We start from the raw sequence: 25,045 nt of genomic DNA, 5'->3' as shown, positions 1-25,045 counted from the left end.
GCCTGCTGAACATTTCCGTAATTTGGAGTGTTTGTTTACAGTGTTGTCTCAGGCAGGCCTACGTTGCAACATCGATAAATGTTCATTTTTCCTTACGGAGATGGAGTATCTGGGACATGTTATTAATGCTCAAGGCATTCATCCCTCCCAGTCACATTTAGCAGCTATTCGTGATTTGCCCGCCCCTCGCAATCTGCATGAATTGCAAGCAGTTCTTGGCACATTTACATATTATATTAGGTTTATACCTAATGCATCACAGATTGCTGCACCGTTGCATCGTCTCCGCCGTAAGAATGTTCCGTTTGTGTGGTCAGCTGATTGCCAATCAGCCTTTCAGCAGCTAAAAGAGGCTTTATTGAATGATCGTTGTCTGGTCCATTACGACCCTAACAAGCCTCTGGTGTTAGCTTGTGATGCTTCTTCTTTCGGTCTCGGTGCTGTGTTGTCTCACCGAGTCGGTAACACCGAACGTCCTATTGCGTTCGCATCTAAATTGTTAAACAAAGCTCAGTGTAATTATAGCCAATTGGACAAGGAAGCGTTGGCTCTTGTGTTCGGTGTCACAAAATTCCATCACTACCTCTATGGTAGACCATTCTATTTAGTCACAGATCACAAGCCCCTGACGTCGCTGTTTCATCCGTCTAAACCAGTTCCTCAGCGGATAGCTCAGAGACTACAACGTTGGGCTCTTTTGTTATCACAATACCAGTATGAGATACTGTATCGCCCTACAGCTCAGCATGCAAACGCTGACGCGCTTTCTCGATTGCCGATTGCTGCGGATGAGGTCTTCGATTCCTCTGACGACTCTTGCCATCAGATTGACGCCGATGAGCATCAATCCCTCCGGGATTTTCCGATTGATTATCGTCAGGTGGCAAGTGAGACAGCTACGGATCCTCATCTGAGTTTACTATTACGTTTTGTTCAACGTGGTTGGCCGTCCAAGGCAAAGGACATATCGGATCCTGTGGTTCGTCGCTATTATCCGCAACGTCATCTGTTGTCTGTTTCGCACGGAGTTTTGCTGTTACGCACCGAGAATGACCAGCTTCGTGTAGTGGTTCCCCAAGTGCTCCAATCCAAGGTCCTCGACTTGTTGCATCAAGGTCATTGGGGAGTGGTCCGCACCAAGCAGCTTGCTCGCCGTCATTGTACATGGATCGGCATTGATAAGCAGATTACGCAGATGTCTACAGATTGTTCGACGTGTGCCGAACACCAAGCTGCTCCGCCTCAACGCTATTTTGAGTGGGCACGCCCTGCCGGTCCCTGGCAGCGAGTACATATTGATTTCGCTGGTCCATATTGGAATTCTCGTTGGCTCATCGTGATAGATGCATTTAGTAATTTTCCGTTTGTTGTGCCCATGCAGTCTACAACGTCTGCACAAACTATACAGGCGTTGACTTCAATTTTTTGTATTGAGGGTCTTCCAGAAGTTTTAGTGTCTGACAATGGTCCACAATTTACCTCTGCTGCATTTGAAAGTTTTTGTTCTGCCAATGGCATTCGCCGTGTTCTTACTCCGCCGTTCCACCCTCAATCGAATGGTGCAGCGGAACGTTTTGTACGCACATTCAAGGATCATATGGACTGCCTTCGTGCTACGCACTCTCGTCAGCAGGCCCTCATCACGTTCCTGTCGTCGTACCGGACCACGCCACGCGACGGCCCTTCGCCTGCGGAGCTTCTCCACGGCCGTCGTCATCGCACCCTACTACGGTTGTTGCACCCCCCGGATCGACCCGCCGCTTCTGAGCATCGCACGCGTTTTCAGTGCAACGACGCCGTTTTTTTCAGAGTTTATCACGGTCGCCGTCGTTGGGAACGTGGTACCGTGATAAGTGTCCAGGGTCGCGGTTTTTATACTGTTCAAGGTGCTACTGGGGTGCACAGGAGGCATCAGAACCAGTTGCGCCGCGCTGGCCGCCCGGATTCTGCCGCTCGTTCTTTGTCCACAGATTTGGTCCGCGGCGGGTTCCAGCCGCGCCTTCCGACTTCGCTGCCGCCCCCAGGGCAGCAGCAGCAGCCGTCGCCGCTACCACGCCGACAGCCCGTCCCGTTGATGCCTCCCGCGCAGCTTCATGCGGGAGCGCCCCGGGTGGTCGCTCCGGCGCCTGCGGTCCCTCTTCAGTCGCCACCGCCTTCGGAGCTGATGGACGTCGATCCCTCAGCCGGGCCGCCTTCCCAAGCGGTGGCTGTGCAGCCTGTACTGCAGCCGCTTTCCTTGGGTACCCCCAAGGAGTCTGACACCGCAGCGCCTTGTCCGGCGCCCACTCAGCAGCCGTCGACGCAGCGTCAGGAGATGCTGCCTCTCTTCGTGGGTCCCGACGCCCCGTCGCGTCCAGTACCAGAAGCTGCGCCCGTGGTCACAGGCATGCACCCTGACCTCGGTTTTCAGTCGGTGTTTCCCGAGGCCCCGCGCAGCCAATGCTGGGGTGCGGACCGGGGACTGCCACCGACAACAGTCTCCGCCCCGGTCTCTTCAGCTACGTCTGCGGCCAGACCCCTCCCCCGCCGTCGACGCTCGCCACGTCATTATTCAACGACGGTGTGGCGATTTGGGGGGGAGGAGTGTTATATCCTAGCCAGTAATGCCAACCGAGCCCGCTGCCAAAAAGGTTGGCAGCATCAAAGTCCGGACGCCGTCCGCATAGGCAGCGCCAACGATACAGGAAATCGCCGCAAGTCTGCGCGCGCCACCGCTGGCTTCTGGCTTCTTAAGCGCTGGAGTCGCGAGCGCTAGGTCCGTTCTGGATTCGCCGCTCAGTTGTATACTCGCCACCGCATTGTGTACCTGCTAGTCAGTTGTGTGTTCATCGCAGCAGAGTTGTTGTTTGTCGTCAGCCGACGCTGACCAAGCCGCTCCGACTCGACCTAGACAGATTTCTGTAGACCATGTTCACCACTGTGTTCTGTATCGTCGTTAATAAAGATAAGTACCGACTTTCATTTAATCCGAGTGTGTGGGTTTTCATCTTTCTGTTCACTGTTCCAGCGGACCGGTCGGCCCGCTATTAAAAGTGTGGCGGTGACTTCGTAGGCCGTTTCTACAGCGAAGTGTTGTCGCTACGAAGGCCGTCACAAAACTGGCGACGAGGACTTCCGAACTCGTGTGCAGGGCTGGTTCAACTTGTTTCTTGAGATAAAATTTTGGGGGCTGGTTTAATTTGTGTTCACTATGTCTGCCGAATTACAACAGTTGATCTTGTTACAGAGTCAGCAAATACAAAGTCTGGTGGAGGCAATCGCCAAACAAGCGGCTAATCCACCACCACAAAAGGAACAAGCACAGGCAGCACCGCCTTTTCGTGCTTTTATGGCATCACGAGAAGAATGGCAAGAATATTTCGCGCAGTTGCAGGCCCACATGACAGTCTACAAAATCACAGGTAATGAGCGGCAGCTTTATTTAATTTCCACTGCAGGCGTGGAAGTCTATAGACTACTTTGTAAGTTGTTCCCGGAATCCAAGCCAGAAGCTTTAGACTATGACGTTGTTGTTACCAAGCTTGCTGAGTATTTCGAGTCGCGAGTTCATGTGGCAGCGGCCAGAGTCAAGTTCTTCAGATTAAAGAAACTGCCACATCAATCTAATAAACAGTGGTTAACAGATTTACGGGGCCTCACCCGTCAGTGCCGATTTAATTGTGTGTGTGGAGCTTCCTACAGTGATGTCATGTTACGAGACGCTATTACTCAAAACATTGCAGATTCTCGTATTCGTGCTGCTATCTTAAAGTTGCCTGACCCGTCATTAGAGACTGTGATGAACATTATTGAAGCCCAAGATACTTTTGACTATGCTGAGTGTGAGTTAGATCAGCCATGTATTTCTCAAATTGCCTGTGCTAAGCAAGTTATGTCACGCCCGCGGCCCCACCGGCAGAGTCAGACTGTAAACACTAGCCGGCCGCGTCATGTTAAACACATTCGTCAGCCGCGTGTGCAAAGTGATAGAGTTAGGTCTTGCCCTAAGTGTGTTCTTGCTCATCCTCGTGAACGTTGCCCGTTAAGAAACGCGGTTTGTCACTTTTGTCAAAGGAAAGGACACATCCAGACTCTTTGTTTGCGTAAACGCAAGAACAATTCTAGTGCTGCCCAGCCCATGGATATTCATGTTCTTCAAAGCCAGCCCGCACAGAAGGTCGCGTTGAAAGACTCTTCCACGGTTCGTGTGGGTAATCAACTTGTTCGCAATAAGCCACCCACCCAGCCTTCTGCTATGCGACCCAAGCGTAATTCAAACGCTGTAAAAGGTAATGTACAGACTGCAAGTGAAGCGGGAGTTGTTGTTCCACCCGCCCAACCCACGAGTTGTCGTAAGCAGCGAACACGCGCTAAACGTGCTGATTTTGTGTCTTCTGCCTCCGCTGCACCGATCCAGAGACAGTGTAATAAACTATTTGTGAAGCTACGCATCCAGGATAAGACCTTCAATTTTCAATTAGACACTGGTGCGTCTGTGACTCTCATAAATAGTGCTACGTATGCGGCTATCGGCCGCCCTACACTTTCAGCGGCAAAACATTCTTTGGCTACTTATAGTGGAGAACAAATTCCTGTGTTAGGTGTATGTAGCGTGCCAGCCACATTCCGTGGCAACACAAAAACAGTTTCATTCACAGTGCTCCGCGCTACAGACAGTGTAAACATTTTCGGATTAGACTGTTTTGACTTGTTTGGCCTGTCTATCCAAGACAATGTGTTGCAACTTAATTCTGTTGTTGTTCCTCAAGACAGCATAACCGATTTGTGTAAACGATACAGTGACATATTTAAAGACGAACTCGGTTGTGCTGCGAACTTTGCCGCTCATATTACGTTAAAAGATAATGCTCAGCCTCGATTTTTTCGTGCTCGTCCAGTGCCTCACGCCCTCCGGGCACCTGTAGAAGATGAACTTCGTCGTTGGCAAAACGACGGTGTTATTCAACCCGTTTCAGCGAGCCAGTGGGCTTCTCCCTTAGTTATAAAGAAACCGTCTGGCAAGTTACGTTTGTGTGCTGATTTTAAGTCGACAGTTAATCCTCAGACTGTCATTGATTCTTTTCCTTTGCCTAGACCGGACGAGCTGATGGATAAGTTAGGGGAAGCTCGTTTCTTTTCCAAAATTGATCTCCGTGAAGCATATTTGCAATTGCCCCTCGACGAGCAATCACAACAGTATTTTGTCATAAACACGTCGTTGGGGTTGTTCCGTTTTCTGCGTTTGCCTTTTGGTTGTGCGTCAGCTCCAGCTGTTTTTCAGCGTTTTTTCTCCCAACTTTTGGCTAATGTGCCATCGTGTTGCAACTATTTAGACGATATTGTTGTGTCCGGTCGGACGCCTGCTGAACATTTCCGTAATTTGGAGTGTTTGTTTACAGTGTTGTCTCAGGCAGGCCTACGTTGCAACATCGATAAATGTTCATTTTTCCTTACGGAGATGGAGTATCTGGGACATGTTATTAATGCTCAAGGCATTCATCCCTCCCAGTCACATTTAGCAGCTATTCGTGATTTGCCCGCCCCTCGCAATCTGCATGAATTGCAAGCAGTTCTTGGCACATTTACATATTATATTAGGTTTATACCTAATGCATCACAGATTGCTGCACCGTTGCATCGTCTCCGCCGTAAGAATGTTCCGTTTGTGTGGTCAGCTGATTGCCAATCAGCCTTTCAGCAGCTAAAAGAGGCTTTATTGAATGATCGTTGTCTGGTCCATTACGACCCTAACAAGCCTCTGGTGTTAGCTTGTGATGCTTCTTCTTTCGGTCTCGGTGCTGTGTTGTCTCACCGAGTCGGTAACACCGAACGTCCTATTGCGTTCGCATCTAAATTGTTAAACAAAGCTCAGTGTAATTATAGCCAATTGGACAAGGAAGCGTTGGCTCTTGTGTTCGGTGTCACAAAATTCCATCACTACCTCTATGGTAGACCATTCTATTTAGTCACAGATCACAAGCCCCTGACGTCGCTGTTTCATCCGTCTAAACCAGTTCCTCAGCGGATAGCTCAGAGACTACAACGTTGGGCTCTTTTGTTATCACAATACCAGTATGAGATACTGTATCGCCCTACAGCTCAGCATGCAAACGCTGACGCGCTTTCTCGATTGCCGATTGCTGCGGATGAGGTCTTCGATTCCTCTGACGACTCTTGCCATCAGATTGACGCCGATGAGCATCAATCCCTCCGGGATTTTCCGATTGATTATCGTCAGGTGGCAAGTGAGACAGCTACGGATCCTCATCTGAGTTTACTATTACGTTTTGTTCAACGTGGTTGGCCGTCCAAGGCAAAGGACATATCGGATCCTGTGGTTCGTCGCTATTATCCGCAACGTCATCTGTTGTCTGTTTCGCATGGAGTTTTGCTGTTACGCACCGAGAATGACCAGCTTCGTGTAGTGGTTCCCCAAGTGCTCCAATCCAAGGTCCTCGACTTGTTGCATCAAGGTCATTGGGGAGTGGTCCGCACCAAGCAGCTTGCCCGCCGTCATTGTACATGGATCGGCATTGATAAGCAGATTACGCAGATGTCTACAGATTGTTCGACGTGTGCCGAACACCAAGCTGCTCCGCCTCAACGCTATTTTGAGTGGGCACGCCCTGCCGGTCCCTGGCAGCGAGTACATATTGATTTCGCTGGTCCATATTGGAATTCTCGTTGGCTCATCGTGATAGATGCATTTAGTAATTTTCCGTTTGTTGTGCCCATGCAGTCTACAACGTCTGCACAAACTATACAGGCGTTGACTTCAATTTTTTGTATTGAGGGTCTTCCGGAAGTTTTAGTGTCTGACAATGGTCCACAATTTACCTCTGCTGCATTTGAAAGTTTTTGTTCTGCCAATGGCATTCGCCATGTTCTTACTCCGCCGTTCCACCCTCAATGGAATGGTGCAGCGGAACGTTTTGTACGCACATTCAAGGATCATATGGACCGCCTTCGTGCTACGCACTCTCGTCAGCAGGCCCTCATCACGTTCCTGTCGTCGTACCGGACCACGCCACGCGACGGCCCTTCGCCTGCGGAGCTTCTCCACGGCCGTCGTCATCGCACCCTACTACGGTTGTTGCACCCCCCGGATCGACCCGCCGCTTCTGAGCATCGCACGCGTTTTCAGTGCAACGACGCCGTTTTTTTCAGAGTTTATCACGGTCGCCGTCGTTGGGAACGTGGTACCGTGATAAGTGTCCAGGGTCGCGGTTTTTATACTGTTCAAGGTGCTACTGGGGTGCACAGGAGGCATCAGAACCAGTTGCGCCGCGCTGGCCGCCCGGATTCTGCCGCTCGTTCTTTGTCCACAGATTTGGTCCGCGGCGGGTTCCAGCCGCGCCTTCCGACTTCGCTGCCGCCCCCAGGGCAGCAGCAGCAGCCGTCGCCGCTACCACGCCGACAGCCCGTCCCGTTGATGCCTCCCGCGCAGCTTCATGCGGGAGCGCCCCGGGTGGTCGCTCCGGCGCCTGCGGTCCCTCTTCAGTCGCCACCGCCTTCGGAGCTGATGGACGTCGATCCCTCAGCCAGGCCGCCTTCCCAAGCGGTGGCTGTGCAGCCTGTACTGCAGCCGCTTTCCTTGGGCACCCCCAAGGAGTCTGACACCGCAGCGCCCTGTCCGGCGCCCACTCAGCAGCCGTCGACGCAGCGTCAGGAGATGCTGCCTCTCTTCGTGGGTCCCGACGCCCCGTCGCGTCCAGTACCAGAAGCTGCGCCCGTGGTCACAGGCATGCACCCTGACCTCGGTTTTCAGTCGGTGTTTCCCGAGGCCCCGCGCAGCCAATGCTGGGGTGCGGACCGGGGACTGCCACCGACAACAGTCTCCGCCCCGGTCTCTTCAGCTACGTCTGCGGCCAGACCCCTCCCCCGCCGTCGACGCTCGCCACGTCATTATTCAACGACGGTGTGGCGATTTGGGGGGGGAGGAGTGTTATATCCTAGCCAGTAATGCCAACCGAGCCCGCTGCCAAAAAGGTTGGCAGCATCAAAGTCCGGACGCCGTCCGCATAGGCAGCGCCAACGATACAGGAAATCGCCGCAAGTCTGCGCGCGCCACCGCTGGCTTCTGGCTTCTTAAGCGCTGGAGTCGCGAGCGCTAGGTCCGTTCTGGATTCGCCGCTCAGTTGTATACTCGCCACCGCATTGTGTACCTGCTAGTCAGTTGTGTGTTCATCGCAGCAGAGTTGTTGTTTGTCGTCAGCCGACGCTGACCAAGCCGCTCCGACTCGACCTAGACAGATTTCTGTAGACCATGTTCACCACTGTGTTCTGTATCGTCGTTAATAAAGATAAGTACCGACTTTCATTTAATCCGAGTGTGTGGGTTTTCATCTTTCTGTTCACTGTTCCAGCGGACCGGTCGGCCCGCTATTAAAAGTGTGGCGGTGACTTCGTAGGCCGTTTCTACAGCGAAGTGTTGTCGCTACGAAGGCCGTCACAAAACTGGCGACGAGGACTTCCGAACTCGTGTGCAGGGCTGGTTCAACTTGTTTCTTGAGATAAAATTTTGGGGGCTGGTTTAATTTGTGCTCACTATGTCTGCCGAATTACAACAGTTGATCTTGTTACAGAGTCAGCAAATACAAAGTCTGGTGGAGGCAATCGCCAAACAAGCGGCTAATCCACCACCACAAAAGGAACAAGCACAGGCAGCACCGCCTTTTCGTGCTTTTATGGCATCACGAGAAGAATGGCAAGAATATTTCGCGCAGTTGCAGGCCCACATGACAGTCTACAAAATCACAGGTAATGAGCGGCAGCTTTATTTAATTTCCACTGCAGGCGTGGAAGTCTATAGACTACTTTGTAAGTTGTTCCCGGAATCCAAGCCAGAAGCTTTAGACTATGACGTTGTTGTTACCAAGCTTGCTGAGTATTTCGAGTCGCGAGTTCATGTGGCAGCGGCCAGAGTCAAGTTCTTCAGATTAAAGAAACTGCCACATCAATCTAATAAACAGTGGTTAACAGATTTACGGGGCCTCACCCGTCAGTGCCGATTTAATTGTGTGTGTGGAGCTTCCTACAGTGATGTCATGTTACGAGACGCTATTACTCAAAACATTGCAGATTCTCGTATTCGTGCTGCTATCTTAAAGTTGCCTGACCCGTCATTAGAGACTGTGATGAACATTATTGAAGCCCAAGATACTTTTGACTATGCTGAGTGTGAGTTAGATCAGCCATGTATTTCTCAAATTGCCTGTGCTAAGCAAGTTATGTCACGCCCGCGGCCCCACCGGCAGAGTCAGACTGTAAACACTAGCCGGCCGCGTCATGTTAAACACATTCGTCAGCCGCGTGTGCAAAGTGATAGAGTTAGGTCTTGCCCTAAGTGTGTTCTTGCTCATCCTCGTGAACGTTGCCCGTTAAGAAACGCGGTTTGTCACTTTTGTCAAAGGAAAGGACACATCCAGACTCTTTGTTTGCGTAAACGCAAGAACAATTCTAGTGCTGCCCAGCCCATGGATATTCATGTTCTTCAAAGCCAGCCCGCACAGAAGGTCGCGTTGAAAGACTCTTCCACGGTTCGTGTGGGTAATCAACTTGTTCGCAATAAGCCACCCACCCAGCCTTCTGCTATGCGACCCAAGCGTAATTCAAACGCTGTAAAAGGTAATGTACAGACTGCAAGTGAAGCGGGAGTTGTTGTTGCACCCGCCCAACCCACGAGTTGTCGTAAGCAGCGAACACGCGCTAAACGTGCTGATTTTGTGTCTTCTGCCTCCGCTGCACCGATCCAGAGACAGTGTAATAAACTATTTGTGAAGCTACGCATCCAGGATAAGACCTTCAATTTTCAATTAGACACTGGTGCATCTGTGACTCTCATAAATAGTGCTACGTATGCGGCTATCGGCCGCCCTACACTTTCAGCGGCAAAACATTCTTTGGCTACTTATAGTGGAGAACAAATTCCTGTGTTAGGTGTATGTAGCGTGCCAGCCACATTCCGTGGCAACACAAAAACAGTTTCATTCACAGTGCTCCGCGCTACAGACAGTGTAAACATTTTCGGATTAGACTGTTTTGACTTGTTTGGCCTGTCTATCCAAGACAATGTGTTGCAACTTAATTCTGTTATTGTTCCTCAAGACAGCATAACCGATTTGTGTAAACGATACAGTGACATATTTAAAGACGAACTCGGTTGTGCTGCGAACTTTGCCGCCCATATTACGTTAAAAGATAATGCTCAGCCTCGATTTTTTCGTGCTCGTCCAGTGCCTCACGCCCTCCGGGCACCTGTAGAAGATGAACTTCGTCGTTGGCAAAACGACGGTGTTATTCAACCCGTTTCAGCGAGCCAGTGGGCTTCTCCCTTAGTTATTATAAAGAAACCGTCTGGCAAGTTACGTTTGTGTGCTGATTTTAAGTCGACAGTTAATCCTCAGACTGTCATTGATTCTTTTCCTTTGCCTAGACCGGACGAGCTGATGGATAAGTTAGGGGAAGCTCGTTTCTTTTCCAAAATTGATCTCCGTGAAGCATATTTGCAATTGCCCCTCGACGAGCAATCACAACAGTATTTTGTCATAAACACGTCGTTGGGGTTGTTCCGTTTTCTGCGTTTGCCTTTTGGTTGTGCGTCAGCTCCAGCTGTTTTTCAGCGTTTTTTCTCCCAACTTTTGGCTAATGTGCCATCGTGTTGCAACTATTTAGACGATATTGTTGTGTCCGGTCGGACGCCTGCTGAACATTTCCGTAATTTGGAGTGTTTGTTTACAGTGTTGTCTCAGGCAGGCCTACGTTGCAACATCGATAAATGTTCATTTTTCCTTACGGAGATGGAGTATCTGGGACATGTTATTAATGCTCAAGGCATTCATCCCTCCCAGTCACATTTAGCAGCTATTCGTGATTTGCCCGCCCCTCGCAATCTGCATGAATTGCAAGCAGTTCTTGGCACATTTACATATTATATTAGGTTTATACCTAATGCATCACAGATTGCTGCACCGTTGCATCGTCTCCGCCGTAAGAATGTTCCGTTTGTGTGGTCAGCTGATTGCCAATCAGCCTTTCAGCAGCTAAAAGAGGCTTTATTGAATGATCGTTGTCTGGTCCATTACGACCCTAACAAGCCTCTGGTGTTAGCTTGTGATGCTTCTTCTTTCGGTCTCGGTGCTGTGTTGTCTCACCGAGTCGGTAACACCGAACGTCCTATTGCGTTCGCATCTAAATTGTTAAACAAAGCTCAGTGTAATTATAGCCAATTGGACAAGGAAGCGTTGGCTCTTGTGTTCGGTGTCACAAAATTCCATCACTACCTCTATGGTAGACCATTCTATTTAGTCACAGATCACAAGCCCCTGACGTCGCTGTTTCATCCGTCTAAACCAGTTCCTCAGCGGATAGCTCAGAGACTACAACGTTGGGCTCTTTTGTTATCACAATACCAGTATGAGATACTGTATCGCCCTACAGCTCAGCATGCAAACGCTGACGCGCTTTCTCGATTGCCGATTGCTGCGGATGAGGTCTTCGATTCCTCTGACGACTCTTGCCATCAGATTGACGCCGATGAGCATCAATCCCTCCGGGATTTTCCGATTGATTATCGTCAGGTGGCACGTGAGACAGCTACGGATCCTCATCTGAGTTTACTATTACGTTTTGTTCAACGTGGTTGGCCGTCCAAGGCAAAGGACATATCGGATCCTGTGGTTCGTCGCTATTATCCGCAACGTCATCTGTTGTCTGTTTCGCACGGAGTTTTGCTGTTACGCACCGAGAATGACCAGCTTCGTGTAGTGGTTCCCCAAGTGCTCCAATCCAAGGTCCTCGACTTGTTGCATCAAGGTCATTGGGGAGTGGTCCGCACCAAGCAGCTTGCCCGCCGTCATTGTACATGGATCGGCATTGATAAGCAGATTACGCAGATGTCTACAGATTGTTCGACGTGTGCCGAACACCAAGCTGCTCCGCCTCAACGCTATTTTGAGTGGGCACGCCCTGCCGGTCCCTGGCAGCGAGTACATATTGATTTCGCTGGTCCATATTGGAATTCTCGTTGGCTCATCGTGATAGATGCATTTAGTAATTTTCCGTTTGTTGTGCCCATGCAGTCTACAACGTCTGCACAAACTATACAGGCGTTGACTTCAATTTTTTGTATTGAGGGTCTTCCGGAAGTTTTAGTGTCTGACAATGGTCCACAATTTACCTCTGCTGCATTTGAAAGTTTTTGTTCTGCCAATGGCATTCGCCATGTTCTTACTCCGCCGTTCCACCCTCAATCGAATGGTGCAGCGGAACGTTTTGTACGCACATTCAAGGATCATATGGACCGCCTTCGTGCTACGCACTCTCGTCAGCAGGCCCTCATCACGTTCCTGTCGTCGTACCGGACCACGCCACGCGACGGCCCTTCGCCTGCGGAGCTTCTCCACGGCCGTCGTCATCGCACCCTACTACGGTTGTTGCACCCCCCGGATCGACCCGCCGCTTCTGAGCATCGCACGCGTTTTCAGTGCAACGACGCCGTTTTTTTCAGAGTTTATCACGGTCGCCGTCGTTGGGAACGTGGTACCGTGATAAGTGTCCAGGGTCGCGGTTTTTATACTGTTCAAGGTGCTACTGGGGTGCACAGGAGGCATCAGAACCAGTTGCGCCGCGCTGGCCGCCCGGATTCTGCCGCTCGTTCTTTGTCCACAGATTTGGTCCGCGGCGGGTTCCAGCCGCGCCTTCCGACTTCGCTGCCGCCCCCAGGGCAGCAGCAGCAGCCGTCGCCGCTACCACGCCGACAGCCCGTCCCGTTGATGCCTCCCGCGCAGCTTCATGCGGGAGCGCCCCGGGTGGTCGCTCCGGCGCCTGCGGTCCCTCTTCAGTCGCCACCGCCTTCGGAGCTGATGGACGTCGATCCCTCAGCCGGGCCGCCTTCCCAAGCGGTGGCTGTGCAGCCTGTACTGCAGCCGCTTTCCTTGGGCACCCCCAAGGAGTCTGACACCGCAGCGCCTTGTCCGGCGCCCACTCAGCAGCCGTCGACGCAGCGTCAGGAGATGCTGCCTCTCTTCGTGGGTCCCGACGCCCCGTCGCGTCCAGTACCAGAAGCTGCGCCCGTGGTCACAGTCGTGCACCCTGACCTCGGTTTTCAGTCGGTGTTTCCCGAGGCCCCGCGCAGCCAATGCTGGGGTGCGGACCGGGGACTGCCACCGACAACAGTCTCCGCCCCGGTCTCTTCAGCTACGTCTGCGGCCAGACCCCTCCCCCGCCGTCGACGCTCGCCACGTCATTATTCAACGACGGTGTGGCGATTTGGGGGGGAGGAGTGTTATATCCTAGCCAGTAATGCCAACCGAGCCCGCTGCCAAAAAGGTTGGCAGCATCAAAGTCCGGACGCCGTCCGCATAGGCAGCGCCAACGATACAGGAAATCGCCGCAAGTCTGCGCGCGTCACCGCTGGCTTCTGGCTTCTTAAGCGCTGGAGTCGCGAGCGCTAGGTCCGTTCTGGATTCGCCGCTCAGTTGTATACTCGCCACCGCATTGTGTACCTGCTAGTCAGTTGTGTGTTCATCGCAGCAGAGTTGTTGTTTGTAGTCAGCCGACGCTGACCAAGCCGCTCCGACTCGACCTAGACAGATTTCTGTAGACCATGTTCACCACTGTGTTCTGTATCGTCGTTAATAAAGATAAGTACCGACTTTCATTTAATCCGAGTGTGTGGGTTTTCATCTTTCTGTTCACTGTTCCAGCGGACCGGTCGGCCCGCTATTAAAAGTGTGGCGGTGACTTCGTAGGCTGTTTCTACAGCGAAGTGTTGTCGCTACGAAGGCCGTCACAAAATCCACCAAATCATTTATGTGTATTGAGAACAGCAGCAGTCCTATCACACTTCCCTGGGACACTCCTGACGATACCCCTGTCTCTGATGAACACTCGCCGTCGAGAACAACATACTTGGTGTTATTACTTACGATCTCTTCGAGCCACCCACATTTAGGTGAAGATATTCCATATTCTCATAACTTCGTTAAAGCCTGTAACGTGGCACCGTGTCAAATGATTTCCAGAGATCTAGAAATATGGAATCTGCATGTTGCCCTTCGTCAATGGTTCCCAGTACATCATGTGACAGAAGGAAAGACTGAGTTTCGCAGGAGCAATGGTTTCTAATACAATACTGATTCGTAGATGAAAGCTTCTCAGTCTCAAGAAAGTTTATTATACGCGAATTGAGAATACGTTCAAGGATTCTGCAGCAAATCGAATTTATGGGCATTGCTCTGTAATTATGTGGGTCCGTACTTCTACCTTTCATATATAAGGGAATCACCTGCGCTTTCTTCCAGCCTCTTGGGACTCTGTGTTGGGCAAGAGATTCGCGATAAATGCCAGCTAGTTAAGGGGCCAATGCCATAGAGTATTCTTTGTAAAATCGAACTGGGGTTTCATCCGGATCTGGTGCTTTCAAATCTTTCAATCGTTTTTTTGCGCCATGGATGTTTAGTACTATGTTCTCCGTACTGTCTGTCCAGTGGTCAGTTTGTACGATTCTCCTGCTCGAACGTTTTCTTGGAAGCGAAATTTAGAACGGCAGCTTTCGTCGTGCCGCCTTCAACTGCCACAGCAGGCTGCTCAACAAGGGCCTGATTGGAAGCCTTAGACCCGCTTGGCAATTTTACGTGGGACCAGAATTTTCTCGGGTTCTTTTCCAGATCATTTGCTGAGATGTGACGGTGGCAGTTGTTGTATGATTCGCACACACGAATGTCTACTAACATTCGCTTGTCATTTGTGCGTTCCCTTTTCAACCGAGAGTGCAGTAGTCTCTTTTTCTCAGCATCTTCTGAATTTCGTTATTAAACCGTGGTGGTTCTCTTCCATCCTTTATCCACTTACTAAGCATCTAACTCTGCAGACCACGATTTCCAATCTGCTTGAACTTTGACAATAGTTCCTCTACGTCCATCTTACTGGAACATAGTGATCTCACTTCACTCTCTACTTGAGATACTAACAACTGCTTAACTGTTCCCTCTAACAGAAACACTCTCCTAGTCTTCTTCACTGACCTATTGGCTTTCGTAATCATAGTTGCTTTAATGACATCATGAACTCTAATCCCCGTTTTTATACTGATATTTTCGATAACGTACGGCCAATTTGTAGCTACAAGGTCAAAGTTATTTCCACTGCGTGTGGGCTGCCTAGCTAGCTGCTCACGACAGTTTTCAGAAAACGTGTTCAAAAGTATTTCGCATTACTGTCTGCCCGTGCTCCCCCCCTCCCCCTTCTCCCCGCAATGGATCCATAGACATCCATAGACATGGGTAGGTTAACGTCGCCTCCGAACACTACTGCGTGATCTGGGTATTTACTACCTGTTGACAGTAGACTGTCTTTCATTGACTCTAGAACTGACACAGCGAAATCGGGTGGCCCGATAAAAACATCCACCGATTAACTTAGTTTCACGTACACATGTTATACGTGACCAGATAACTTCACTGTGAAACTCCATTTCGACTGCAGTAGAGAGACGATATTTCTGTGGCCTGCAATGTACACTCCCCCTCCTATGGCCTCTAATCTGTCTTTCCGATACACGTTCCACAACCCGCTAAATACCTCAGAGCTTTGCACTTTGGGTTTCAGCCAGTTATCGGTCCCAAGAATAATCTGAGCGTGAGAATTTTCCTGGAGGGTACTAAATTGGGGAACTTACGAATACTTCGGCAGAGTAATGATTATTCAGTCCCTTTGCTGCGTATCGACTGGGAGTGTTCATCCGAGTATCTCAAACTACCGTCTAGCACTCAAAAAATACTCTGCTACCGAAATGGCTGCTTCCTTTGTATAGTGCACCCCCGATCTACAAATCGAAACATGATAACACAGGTTCAGAAATCTGAAGCCAAGACCGTCACAGAGTCGACGGAGCCTTAGGTTGAGACACTCCCATCGACTCCAAACCAAAGATCCCCCATCAACTCTGCGAAAAATGGTACAAATTGCGAGCTGTGCTTGCACCCCACATGTGAAACCAGCCTTCACCACCTTCGTCAGCCGCCTGTACCAACTGAGCATTGCCTCAGAACCCACACGACAGGCGTCGTTCGTGCGGACGTGAGCCACGACATGCAGACCACTGCACCCTGCACGCTCAATTGCCACAGCTAAGGTCGACCTAACATCTCGGATGAGCCACTTCCCCTCCGCCCCCCCCCCAGCAGACATATCGAGTAGACATAGGCTTTCTTTCCCGATAACTAGTAAACCCTTCACCCCGTGTGCCTGCTCGGACCCTGCTGAAGGAGCGGGCACCTGCACACCCACAGGGTGAATGGGTGAGGCCAAACGGCCAGCCTAAACTTTGGCACTTCGTCCCGAGAGACGCGAACACCTTACCACTGCCAGTCACCCTGCTGTGAGGGCGGTACACTAGGTTTTTTAGCTGTTGCATCTTCCTGTTCCTTATCATATTCACATTGCTTAAGAATTCCACAAAGATAATAAAATTAATTTTCAGTTTTATTTGTGTCTTTATCAAAATATGTAACCATGTCATACGACGTTTTAATAGATCCTGCGTCTGCTGACTCATCAGTGAGAACACGGAATTTCGTATGTGTCAGTTCTCCAATTTCTTTCTCATGGCTCTCTCCTATTGCATTCTTTAAGATCTGGGAAAATTTAGTGCGAGGCAGATGTATAGCGACGGCGATTTTGGCATCGGGAAAGTCACTCATAACTACACCCCCCCTGGTAATCTACATTACTGAAAGGAAGACTGTTCTTGCACGAATGCTGCGAATTAAATTTCAGCGATGTGAACCAGATTATTTGAACACTCATCGGTTGTAACTGATTCTACAAATGTTTTCAAAATTGTCTGGCTTTTGGCTGACACCACCATTACCTTTTTGACATGATTTTCCATTTTAGTATATTTTTAACACATTCTTATTCAGACAAAGAAAGTTCAGTTACAGATTCTACATCAGCACACAACCAACATTTAAATCCAGGGTTAGTTCCCAGACATTTCTTCATTTTGGTTTCGTCTTTTACATTTAAATATGACCGCTGTAGATTCTTGGGAGTCTATGACCACTATCACTGTCTTCTGGTTCCATTGACACATTTTGCCCTACTTAACACCTTATAAATCGCTCGCTGTCTTCAACGGAGCCGAAAAGCTAACTACAATCTTATATACAAACACTGCACAGGATGAAAAGCTGTCAGTACCGTAAATTACCCTGCGGATTTATCTCGGGGAATAACCTAAGTTGACTTGTGCTGCTGCTGTGTAATGAAACTGGGGAATCCCACGTCTGGACAGACTGACATGTAGGCTCCACAAAATCGCGTTTGTGAAACAAATTCTCAAAATTAAGTAAATCATATACATTAAGTAATAAAGAAGATGCTATCTAAAAAATAGTAAACGTTTCAAAAGAAACTATAATAGATTGGCGATTCGAAACGTGGATCGTATGTTCATGTACAATCTTAAGTTATCGTACATGCATGATGCAGATCGTACGGTTGGCGACGCTGTTATTGGTAGCCATCGTTACAGGTACACGTTTGTGCATTTCGTCGCCATTTTACCCTATTTGGGTGCACACCGTTTTGCCATTAATTCACACGGAAATTCTTTCAATCCGACCATTTACATTATGGAGACGACTTTTCCTTTCAGTCTTGACACCACTCACCTTTAAAGAAGTATTCGCAACGTTATTACCCTAGAAAAGATCTCACTCACGATCACACACGTGCGTGTGCCACAACGACCCTCTGACGTCCCATCATTGGTTCTGATCCTGCCTTTGTTCAAGCTTTTTCGCACTGCCATATTCATGCGCAATGCCACTCAACCATAACGTCTGTGCTTGGTCGTAGGAAATGAAAAACATTAAAACTAGGAAAACACCAGTCCATTACATTTTCAACAAAACAATTATTAAATGAGTTAATGTAATCAACATTTTGAAATAAGCACATCTTCGGTTTATGTTTAATGGCTTCCACCAGTGCGAGCATACAGTCGGTATGAAAAATTTCTCACTACCCAGTCTCATATTACGAAAAATTTAATACTCAAAGCCTGGTTACTCGTACATTACAAGGTTCATGACAAACTGCACAACGAAGGACATGCAGCCCATCAAAGCTCCGAGATACGGAGTGACTGAAGCTGAGCACAAGGAACATGTCGTGGATCACATTTTGTTTACTAACGAGGTCACATTCATATCTGCCTGCTGAACATGTGGTAACGAGCAACCTCACACAATCTCTGAATGGTAAAGAGGCGCATCGAGGTTGAATCTGCGGTTTGGATTTACAATGAACACTGTTTATCGACACGTCATTTTCGCAGAGGGGAAAGTGACATGAAACATTTACCCTGATCTGCCGCAGAAACTCCTGGAACCACAACTTCTGCATGTTAGGATTGCCGACACTGTTGTTTTCCAATGCGATGGAGCAGCCTGGGGTAATAGACAGCAGATGAAAAGAAGTAGGTATCGAGGGAGATAGGAGTGTGTTGGTGATGAAGACTGGTACATGGCGATTGTGACGTCTTCTGGGAAGATATTTGTGAAACCGAAGTAATATATATGAAAAAAAAAACATTTATCTGTGTTATTATATTTCGTTTCTGTTTGTACTGTTATCGATTATGTGGATTCTGTAAAAAAGGAAATAATTATTTTTCATTTTTATGTTTGTGTAATATTATATATGACCATTTTGCAAATAACTTCTGTGGTCGGCGAGTGTGGAAACCGAAGCAGACAATGATAATTAAAAATATAACAAAGATATACATTAGCAAATTAAATTGCTTGTAAATAGTGGAGGTTTAGACATTACTAACTCTGTCTGCTTGTAGCCGTGAATGTTGTAAGAGCTTGTGACGCTCTTTCTAACGCTTAGTTAGCTTTCTTTTGTTCTTTTATCGAGAAAGACGCCATTGGATACTGATGTATAAAAAAGGTGTGTACTTTGAATTTTATGTTGATTTTGAATATAGAAATTGTTAAAAATACTTGTAATAATTTATAGCTAGCTTGCCCAGAATTTCATTCCACATTTTAAACGTTTTCAGCGAATTTAGAATTTTCCATGACGCAGTGCTGCGTCACGATCACGGTAGCCGCTGCCGCGGCAAATTCTAACTATAATTGAATGAAAGCAGTTTTCCCGCAACTAAGCGGGCAGGTAAAGGTACATTAAAATTATTTCTTTCAGCTTTCAGAGACCCCAGAGGAGAATTGTTGATTTTATTATATTATTTTCAGATGAACATGGGCAACCGATAGTACAATATCAGTGTCGTAAGTAATTTACGTAAATCAGAGTGTTATAACCTTACTTATGTGATATCAAAGACTGCTGTGTTGAAATCTGGTCTGGCTAATAATATTAAAATCAATTTTCATTTTTAATTTCATGCACTCGTGTTAGCCGTGGCCTTCAATAGTGTTCAAATATTAAAAAATCCACTGCAGCTTTTATGTTTGGTAAACACGGCATAGTGTAACTTCTGTGCCTATAATAAGAGTAATTTTCAGTGCATTTCAGAGACGAAAGTAGAGAAAGTCATGTTGAATTTCATAATCAGCTGCAGTAATTATACAGTCTTCCATTTCTAACAGGTCAGATCAGAATTACGAGAACGTAGTCTTACAAATTAAGCATCATATATTCACAGCAGGAAATCTTTTAGTGTTGTGCGTATCCCCACATAAAAGATCAGAGGGCACAAAGTTAAAATTTTCAACTACGGAAACCAGTAGCGAGAACTGCATTTTATCTTTTGTGTTGTAACAATAATCAACATATAGTTTACTTAAAGTGATATGCAACATAAAATGTATATAAAATCAAAGTGCACGGAGAAACGCAACACGGTGACGGGGTTTTGGTTGCCTGCGGGGGGACAACAAGAGAGGGGTAACTGGTATTGGGATCTATAGATTGGAGAGGACAGGGGGATGGGGGCAAAAGAGAACGGGGAAAAGGAGGAGGTGCGGTATGTGGAGAGGAGGTGGAGGGAGCCCTTGCAGTCGTGGATAGGCTAGGGGCACTCATGCTTGGTAGGATGGGTATATTTCGGGTTGAGGTCGTGTTAACGGAGACGGACATCGTTAGCACTTCTTTGGGACAGGATGCGAAGGATGTGCAGTAAGACTAGAAAGGAGTGTGGATACAAAAGATTGTTGGAGTCGAGCTCGCAGATGGTGTAGGCTATTCAGAAGCGTTCGATGTGAGTGCGGAGAGGTGAGAATTTGATGAGTTGGTAAGGGCGCCTTGTGGGGAAGGAAAGAGCATACGGAAAGAGGGACAGACAGCAGGGGGGGGGGGGAGAGATATCCATACGCCATTTGCAAACTAAAGGATGAGGCAGATCAACAACAGCCTCTGAGCACTATGGGACTTAACTTTTGAGGTCATCAGTCCCCTGGAACTTAGAACTACTTAAACCTAACTAACCTAAGGACATCACACACATCCATGCCCGAGCCAGGATTCGAACCTGCGACAGTAGCGGCCGCATGGTTCCAGACTGAAGCGCCTAGAACCGCTCGGCCACACTGGCCGGCTGAGGTAGATCCTGGATTGGTACACATACGAGACAGTGGAGTGTTGTAGTATCCATGTTCGGTCGGTTAGTAGTTTTATTAGTTTTAGTCTTTTGTGGGCTTTCTGTTGGATAGTTAGTAGGCGAGGTTACCACGTTAGTTGCCAATCGAAGATTAGTCCAAAGTATTTTAGTGTGTTTGTTAGCTGGATGTAACGGCCGTAAATGGTGGTGGAGAAGTCATGGAGACGGAAGGTCATGGTGGTGCGTTTACTATTATTGCCTGGATTTGGAAGGGTTAATCTTAAGGAGTCCAAGTTTATAAAATGCGATATGAAGTGGCTTAAAATTGAACTAAATAATCGTGTGAGTGAGCAAATAAATGTGCACAGACCGCTGGCAGTCTTGACAGACAAATAATTAACAAGCGAGTTTCTTTGACTATTTTGTTATATTCCGTCGTTAATATGTAAGCTATTAGAGAAGAATATGATGACGCAGTAACTGTTTCGTTTTACGTCTATTTTCGTAGTACTCTGCCATTCATTTAACCATAGTCAAACAGCAGAAAACTATAAGATTTTGTCTGTAGCTCTGGTTTAGAACGGTGGAGTTCCCACTGCCCTACTAGTAGCTGTTGAGAATTCATTAATCGTACCGGTACGACATAGGCGTTGATAGAAATCACATATCACCTAATAATCTTTTATCAGCTGATCAATATGACGAAGAGAGCGTACAAAAAGTGGAAGCAAGAGGATATGGTCGACGCGTTACTGAAAACTCGGAAGGATGAAATTTGTTTTAATGAAGCATGTAAAGGATATAACACTGGAAAGATTTAGTTAAAACATCAAAATTTGGAAGACCTAATGATATGAGTTGAAAGATGTACAAGTGCAGCATATTATTAATTTAGAGTCCAGTTTCTTCGGAGTAACTATTAATGAATGAAGGAAACGTCCCTATCAACATGCTGAAAAATATCAACAACCACAACGGTTCAAGAACGGAAAAAATACGTCAAGTATAAAATGGTATTACAGGTTAATGAAAGATTATCCCACTCTGTCCTTGCGAGCTGATGGAACGAAGGAAGGGCTTTAATAAAGAATGTGCTAATGAGTTTTTGATAAATATGAGGAAATAGTTGATGAACTTTAAGTTTACTACTTACCAAATGCATAAATTGTATGAAAATCCATTATACGAGTTTAAAAACCATCTAAAGCTCTAAAAAGCAGACACCAAGCGGGTTCAGTCACAAGCGGATAATGGTGTCTTCAAACGGAGTGTTTATGTACTTAGTACTGTGAATGCAGCAGGCCCATTCATACCTTCAACATTAATAATAAAGTGCAGAAGCATGAATGACGCCTTAGAAAGAGGACCGCCACCAAATTCAGCATTTGGATGCTCAACAAATGGACGGATAACATCAAAATTGTTTTTCCGATGGCTACAACGTTTCTTGAAACGTACAAAACTAAGAAAAAGGGACCAGAAACAAATATTGCTTTTACGGGATGGATATAGCACATACATACCAAAAATTAATTGGCAATTAAGCTGACCCGTGGTTATAGTATACTCATGCTATTTATTATATCCTACTCACACAACTCATCGTCTGCTGTCACTGGACAGATCGCTCTGTAAAACACTAAAAAACAGCTACAGTATAGGAGCGTATTTGTGGATACGTTCAAATCCGGGCAACGTCATAGAAAAGTTAGAATGCAGAACTCTTAGGTAATAAATACCTCAGATCAGTTTCTGTGGACATAGCACCAAACGGTTTTAAGACAACAGGCTTGTGACCATGTAGCAGAAATGTAGTCAAAGAAGACTAATTTGTTGCTGCAGCAGTACATACACTCCTGGAAATGGAAAAAAGAACACATTGACACCGGTGTGTCAGACCCACCATACTTGCTCCGGACACTGCGAGAGGGCTGTACAAGCAATGATCACACGCACGGCACAGCGGACACACCAGGAACCGCGGTGTTGGCCGTCGAATGGCGCTAGCTGCGCAGCATTTGTGCACCGCCGCCGTCAGTGTCAGCCAGTTTGCCGTGGCATACGGAGCTCCATCGCAGTCTTTAACACTGGTAGCATGCCGCGACAGCGTGGACGTGAACCGTATGTGCAGTTGACGGACGTTGAGCGAGGGCGTATAGTGGGCATGCGGGAGGCCGGGTGGACGTACCGCCGAATTGCTCAACACGTGGGGCGTGAGGTCTCCACAGTACATCGATGTTGTCGCCAGTGGTCGGCGGAAGGTGCACGTGCCCGTCGACCTGGGACTGGACCGCAGCGACGCACGGATGCACGCCAAGACCGTAGGATCCTACGCAGTGCCGTAGGGGACCGCACCGCCACTTCCCAGCAAATTAGGGACACTGTTGCTCCTGGGGTATCGGCGAGGACCATTCGCAACCGTCTCCATGAAGCTGGGCTACGGTCCCGCACACCGTTAGGCCGTCTTCCGCTCACGCACCAACATCGTGCAGCCCGCCTCCAGTGGTGTCGTGACAGGCGTGAATGGAGGGACGAATGGAGACGTGTCGTCTTCAGCGATGAGAGTCGCTTCTGCCTTGGTGCCAATGATGGTCGTATGCGTGTTTGGCGCCGTGCAGGTGAGCGCCACAATCAGGACTGCATACGACCGAGGCACACAGGGCCAACACCCGGCATCATGGTGTGGGGAGCGATCTCCTACACTGGCCGTACACCACTGGTGATCGTCGAGGGGACACTGAATAGTGCACGGTACATCCAAACCGTCATCGAACCCATCGTTCTACCATTCCTAGACCGGCAAGGGAACTTGCTGTTCCAACAGGACAATGCACGTCCGCATGTATCCCGTGCCACCCAACGTGCTCTAGAAGGTGTAAGTCAACTACCCTGGCCAGCAAGATCTCCGGATCTGTCCCCCATTGAGCATATTTGGGACTGGATGAAGCGTCGTCTCACGCGGTCTGCATGTCCGGCACGAACGCTGGTCCAACTGAGGCGCCAGGTGGAAATGGCATGGCAAGCCGTTCCACAGGACTACATCCAGCATCTCTACGATCGTCTCCATGGGAGAATAGCAGCCTGCATTGCTGCGAAAGGTGGATATACACTGTACTAGTGCCGACATTGTGCATGCTCTGTTGCCTGTGTCTATGTGCCTGTGGTTCTGTCAGTGTGATCATGTGATGTATCTGACCCCAGGAATGTGTCAATAAAGTTTCCCCTTCCTGGGACAATGAATTCACGGTGTTCTTATTTCAATTTCCAGGAGTGTATTTTGATCAGGCACACCAAGAATCGGCTAATGGAAGTGAAACAACAAGAGGAAAATCTGGAAGCTCGCCTAACAGTGCAACACTACTCAACGACGGTTATGGACTTTTTACAGGTACAATGTCTCATGAATGACAACTGGAAAACAATATTGCAACAGTTACTGAAATTAACAGTCAACGAATAATTTATTTGTTGAATACTTTATCTCCTATCTCGTGTATAACAACAGTTACTCTTAAAAATACGAAACTACTTATATTGACATTGAAATTAAGAGCAAATTCTTACAGGAATGATAAACAACCCAAAGAAAAGGCCAACAAAAAGAAGGCACCTGTGGGCAAATCCTTAAAAAAGAGACGGAAGGTAAACACTTAAAAAAATAAAAATTAAATAGAGGACAGAGTCAGTTCGTTATGTCAACTATGTAGCCTAAGGAAGATATAATTCAGTGTATGAAACATAAGATAAAGGACGGTCTACCGTATCTTCCTTCGCCGTCGGCGTTGTCGTTGTTACCGTGAGACACCGTTATACCAAGAGGAAAGGCGCGTCGATCTTTGAGCATGAGATATGCTGACCTTAAGCCATTGACAACACACAACGGTCACGGTAGCACCTGATTCCAGAATAGCTGCAGTAGTTAAGATCTACGAACTATCTCCTCTTGACCAGGTCCCCAAAACTTAACTCGTAACGAGATCCCTTCAAAGCAAATTGTCATAACGATCGTCTATAAAGGCTTCGTACAACGAGAAGAAATGTTACAGTTTATGGAATAATAACAGATACGACCAAACTGTCTTGTCTCTTCTGCTTAATTTAACATAACTTCGTTCACAGTTTCATTTCGCATTCACCACTCATTCACCGAAACCCTTTGATGAACAGTTTTGGTTGCTTGACACCAACAGTCAATGATAATGATACAGCTTTTCTCGTTTTTTATAAATTGAAGCCCGCTCTCCGTGATATAATAAAAAAAAACGGTCTCAATACCGCGTTCCTCGTGAGATGCGAATAGACTTATCCCGGAATTGACCGCCCTGTAGGTGTACTCAATTTAATGACCACACTTCACTGTCCGCTATTTCGCGTAACTGAATGTCCATTTGTTAGTCTGATTATACACTGTAGCTATTTAAAAGTCGCCCCTATATTTTTCACAACGCACAATTAGCACTTCGTTACTTGTTTTCTTTTTTTTTTCTT

General features: G+C 47.8%; 1 protein-coding gene across 1 annotated transcript; it reads left to right on the top strand.

Moving 5' to 3' along the window:
- The first annotated feature begins 1,056 nt into the window (after positions 1-1,056).
- Positions 1,057-23,965, top strand: LOC126235505 (uncharacterized protein K02A2.6-like). Its single transcript, XM_049944223.1, has 3 exons — positions 1,057-1,479; positions 12,158-13,125; positions 23,826-23,965. Exons 1-3 carry the CDS (start codon positions 1,196-1,198, stop codon positions 23,963-23,965), a joined length of 1,392 nt encoding a protein of 463 aa, XP_049800180.1. The 5' UTR covers positions 1,057-1,195.
- The last annotated feature ends 1,080 nt before the right edge of the window (positions 23,966-25,045 follow it).

This window comes from Schistocerca nitens, chromosome 2 (genome assembly GCF_023898315.1).
Source record: "Schistocerca nitens isolate TAMUIC-IGC-003100 chromosome 2, iqSchNite1.1, whole genome shotgun sequence".
Lineage (NCBI taxonomy): Eukaryota > Metazoa > Arthropoda > Insecta > Orthoptera > Acrididae > Schistocerca > Schistocerca nitens.
Note: the sequence above shows the minus strand (reverse complement) of the source record. Positions and strands in the feature narration are given on the sequence as shown.